This window comes from Triticum aestivum, chromosome 5A (genome assembly GCF_018294505.1).
Source record: "Triticum aestivum cultivar Chinese Spring chromosome 5A, IWGSC CS RefSeq v2.1, whole genome shotgun sequence".
Taxonomy (NCBI): Eukaryota; Viridiplantae; Streptophyta; class Magnoliopsida; order Poales; family Poaceae; genus Triticum; species Triticum aestivum.
This window is the reverse complement of record NC_057806.1, coordinates 690,590,726-690,594,657: the sequence shown is the minus strand read 5'-3', so window position 1 is coordinate 690,594,657 and position 3,932 is coordinate 690,590,726. Positions and strand designations below refer to the sequence as shown.

Below are 3,932 nucleotides of genomic sequence, written 5' to 3'. Positions count from 1 at the left end.
CATTCGGCCTGGGCCAGGAGAAGACGCCGGGGCCGGTGGTATGCACCCCCCCCCTCCTTTCCAATCCCGGGTCCGTCGAGTGAAGCGTCGGGGTGGCAGCGGTGTCCGTCGGTGCCCCTCTCCTCTGACGCTCGACCTTGTCGTCTCAATTTCGCTTGGCCCTAGCTCGCGAGGCTCTGCGGTGTGATCACGCTGGCTTCATTCCGTTTCATTTTCTTCATCCTTCTAATTCCATTCCGTTCCCTCTCCTGGGTTGATTTCCCAGGCCGTTGCCGGCGGCTGCTGATTGTCCTTATCTGATTTTCCATATTTGGTTTGGGCCACACACGCGTGGATGTTGGCTGCCCGATTGTGCACTTATCTGATTCTTCCTTCGAACGTACTCGCTCTTCCCTCTCTTGCGGATTAATTCCTTCATTCTTTTCCCCTCAGAGGCTAGTTGATTTCTGATGCGGCAAAGTCACTCACGTATATAAATGGATTGAATTGGTTGAAAAGGAGCGAGGTGAGACTATTTATGAGTTCTAAAGTTTTTTTCGCTGTGCCCTCGTCTTCGCTTCTTCGACTTTCAAGCATGTTCGTCAGCATTGTAATGTTGTGGCTCATGTTTTAGCCAAGTTTTGTAAAAACTCTAGTCTATTTTTTTTCTGTCTGCGTGTATCCGAGACACTTTGTATGTCCAGTCGAGCGACGGACGAGACTCAACCCACCGCCATTTAGTCTCCTTGTCGAGAGGTCATGAATGCCATTGGGGCACTACTGAACTTTAGTCACATGGGCATTGCAATTATATGGATGATGGGTACAAAGGTAACAAAAAATACACCATCAAAATTGTTACCTTTTTACGTTAATGAGATTGAAAAGATGCACCCCGGCCGCATCAGATCAGGACGTGCGATAGGCAACTATGGCCCCGTTGGGCTATAAAGACTGAATGTATGTGTCGTAGCCGATGGCCCCGTTGGGCTATAAAGACTGAATGTATGTGTCATAGCCGATGAAATAGCTGGAGGCACAATAAAATTGTAGACCGAACACCCATGTAATTAGTGTTTTTAAGCTAGCAAATCTAAAATCTCTCTTTCTATTATTTCTCCTTCTTTATTAATTCTCCTTTCTTCTTTTATTTTTCTCATGCCCCTCTATTTTCGTGTATCGTGCAGCCACAACGCCAACCCACATCTCATCCTTCGCTAGTTAATCCTCGAGGCTCCTTGTTGATTGTCATACAACTCATAGTCCTATATAAATCGGTGGAATTAAATTGAAAAAGGCGAGGTGGGACTAATTAGCTGGCAACAAATAGGCCTGTTTGGTTGGCTGCGTCCTTGGAGTGGGCCAGCTCGGCCCATGTGTTAGAGAGATTAGATTAAGTTTCAGTTAATTAACGTGACAAGCAAGCTAGCTGAATTGGCTTGGGGCGCTGGGCTATCTCCAAGCGACCCTGGTTCAAATCCTGTCGGACGCAGTTTTCTGCATTTTTTTTCTTTTTCTGTTTCAAGAATTTTTGTTTCAAGAAAAAGACCTGAAAGCGTAAATTCACAGCAAGAAAGTGTATTGTGACGGTGAACCCGAAGACCCAATCCGTGCTTTATTATTAGGGAGAGAAATAGGGATTAGGGATAGAAGGGATAGATTGGGTTAGGAGCGTGCGGTATTTTTTTTCCTCCTTTGCAATCGTACGAGCTCTTTTTATTTTTTTTATTAGTGTTGCATAAGGCACCTCCCGTTAACTGTCACTGGCCCGTGGGCCCGGCGGGACATCGCCCGGGAGATCCTAGCCGCTCATCCGCGCTAATCTCCCCGCCCAGCATCAACCAGCGTCAAGCGAACATTCAGTGCGAGTGAGGCGAGACGGCAGGAGGCGGCGACAGGCAGAGATGGCCGGCGGTGGCGCCGCCGCGTCGACGCTCTCGAGCCCATGGAGGTTGCTGCTGCAGCGAGCGCTGGACACCAACGCGCACCTCAAGCACTCCACCTTCTTCCAGCTCGTACGCTCCCATCCCCCGTCCCCCTCCCCATCCCCTTCTTTTGGGGAGAAAAACTTGATACCCTAACGGACGGTCCGTCGTTTCAGGCCACGGTGGGCGGCGGCGGCAGGCCGGCGAACCGCACCGTCGTGTTCAGGTGCCGGCCTTGCTGGGAGTAGCTCCCTGCCCTCCCCCTCCATCGCTTACCGGTTTTGACCTGGAATTTTGGTCTTGCTAGGGGCTTCCAAGAACACTGCGACAAGATTCAGATTAATACGGATGCGCGGAGCAACAAGGTTGCTTCCACTAATCCCGTGCTTTTCTAACCTTGTTATATATACATAGTTCTTTTCTTGCTGCTCGCTGATTCCCTTGCTGGTTTGGTTGTGCGAATTGCGAACGAACAGATTGGTGAGATCAAGGAGTGGCCCCTCGGCGAGGTAGGGGATGTGAAGAATTTGCAGAATTGCGTATCACCATTTTAAGCGTCACAAGTGCCGAGTTCTCGCAGAGGAATGCCTGATATTCAATGTCTTGCAGATATGCTGGTATTTCACCGATTCATGGGAACAATTTCGTATCAGCGGCATCATAGATGTGATCGATGGTTCCTGTCCCGATCCTGCCAAGCTCCAGGTTAGAGCTGAGTACAGTCTGCTTTGTGCTCTGCGTAGTGGAGGTGTCTTGCATATGAAATGATATCTGTAATTGAAGATTTGGTTTTGCACAAAACTGAACATAACTGTTCTAGTAGCTAGTTTACTTCGGTATAGTTTCTCACACACAGGGTTTGATCATCTCATTGAGATATGACGGCTTAACATAGTATTAATGTCTCCACAACTTTCATCTTTCAAAGCTTTTGGTGATGCTTAGAAGCAGCACAGCTGCATTCATTGATATTAAGTGCTCTTTTATAATCCTTTTGCTCTTTTATAATCCTTTTGCTCAACATTGGTTGTTTTATCGCACAGCAACGAGAGAAAGCTTGGTTCGCCAGTTCAGTAAAGTCAAGATTGCAATACTTAGGACCATCTCCAGGGGTCCCCGTCGCAAATGATGACCACGTTACGGATGTTCATCTCGATCCGTCAGCTGGCCCAGTTGATGCCTATTGTCTTCTGACTCTTGATCCAGAAAAGGTTAGGTTAAGTTATCTTATCGCTATATCGGTATCTGCCTTTATACTTTAAAATACAGAATGAGTTATACTTATTGCAGATTCATATGCCTCTATCGTGTTGCTTAATACTGTTGATTTTCTTATTCAGGTTGATTACGTGAACCTGAAAAGTAATCAGAGATTGATGTTCACAAGAACCCAGGAAGGAGATGAGTCCAGTGATTGGATGGCCAAAAAAGTTAGCCCATAATTATCTTTTGTTATAGAGGGTGAACATAAAGGTGTTATTAACTAGTACTCTCTCCGTTCTAAAATAGATGACCCAATTTTATACCAACTTTGTACTAAAGTTAGTACAAAATTAAGTCATCTGTTTTGGAACAGAGGGAGTACAACTGATTTTATTGTGGATTTTCCATTGCAAGGAACTGCCTTCATTCCTCAATATATTTTCTAGCCCATCAGAATGCATGTTTGGCAGAGCACCCATGGATTACTTGTACTGGAGAATTGAGCTGTCTGCTTTTCCTGCATTACAGTCCTCTGTGAACATACCGCATATCGTGGAATGGTTCAAAGGCCAGGAAATACATCGAATCATTCTACATTTATGGCTGTGATTACGATAATATCACGCACACAAACTAGATTGGGCACTCACAATCCCTCTTGATGTGACGTGACCTTGGTGGGTTCCATGCCATGTCAGCATGTCATGTTGACCATCAGGTCAAGGACACCAGTGTGGATATGACCGGTTTGCGCTGTCAGATCAACCCCAACGCGTCGATCCAAACAGACGACAGTTTTATCAGTTTTTTGTCCGTTTGGGTCGG

General features: G+C 46.4%; 1 protein-coding gene across 1 annotated transcript; it reads left to right on the top strand.

Annotated features, from left to right (window-relative positions):
* Positions 1-1,812: 1,812 nt before the first annotated feature.
* On the top strand, positions 1,813-3,567 carry LOC123106033 (pyridoxine/pyridoxamine 5'-phosphate oxidase 2). The gene is made up of 7 exons (XM_044528229.1): positions 1,813-1,994; positions 2,081-2,130; positions 2,212-2,269; positions 2,381-2,413; positions 2,514-2,609; positions 2,948-3,115; positions 3,245-3,567. The coding sequence occupies exons 1-7, from the start codon at positions 1,884-1,886 to the stop codon at positions 3,344-3,346; spliced, it is 618 nt and encodes a 205-aa protein (XP_044384164.1). The 5' UTR covers positions 1,813-1,883; the 3' UTR covers positions 3,347-3,567.
* The last annotated feature ends 365 nt before the right edge of the window (positions 3,568-3,932 follow it).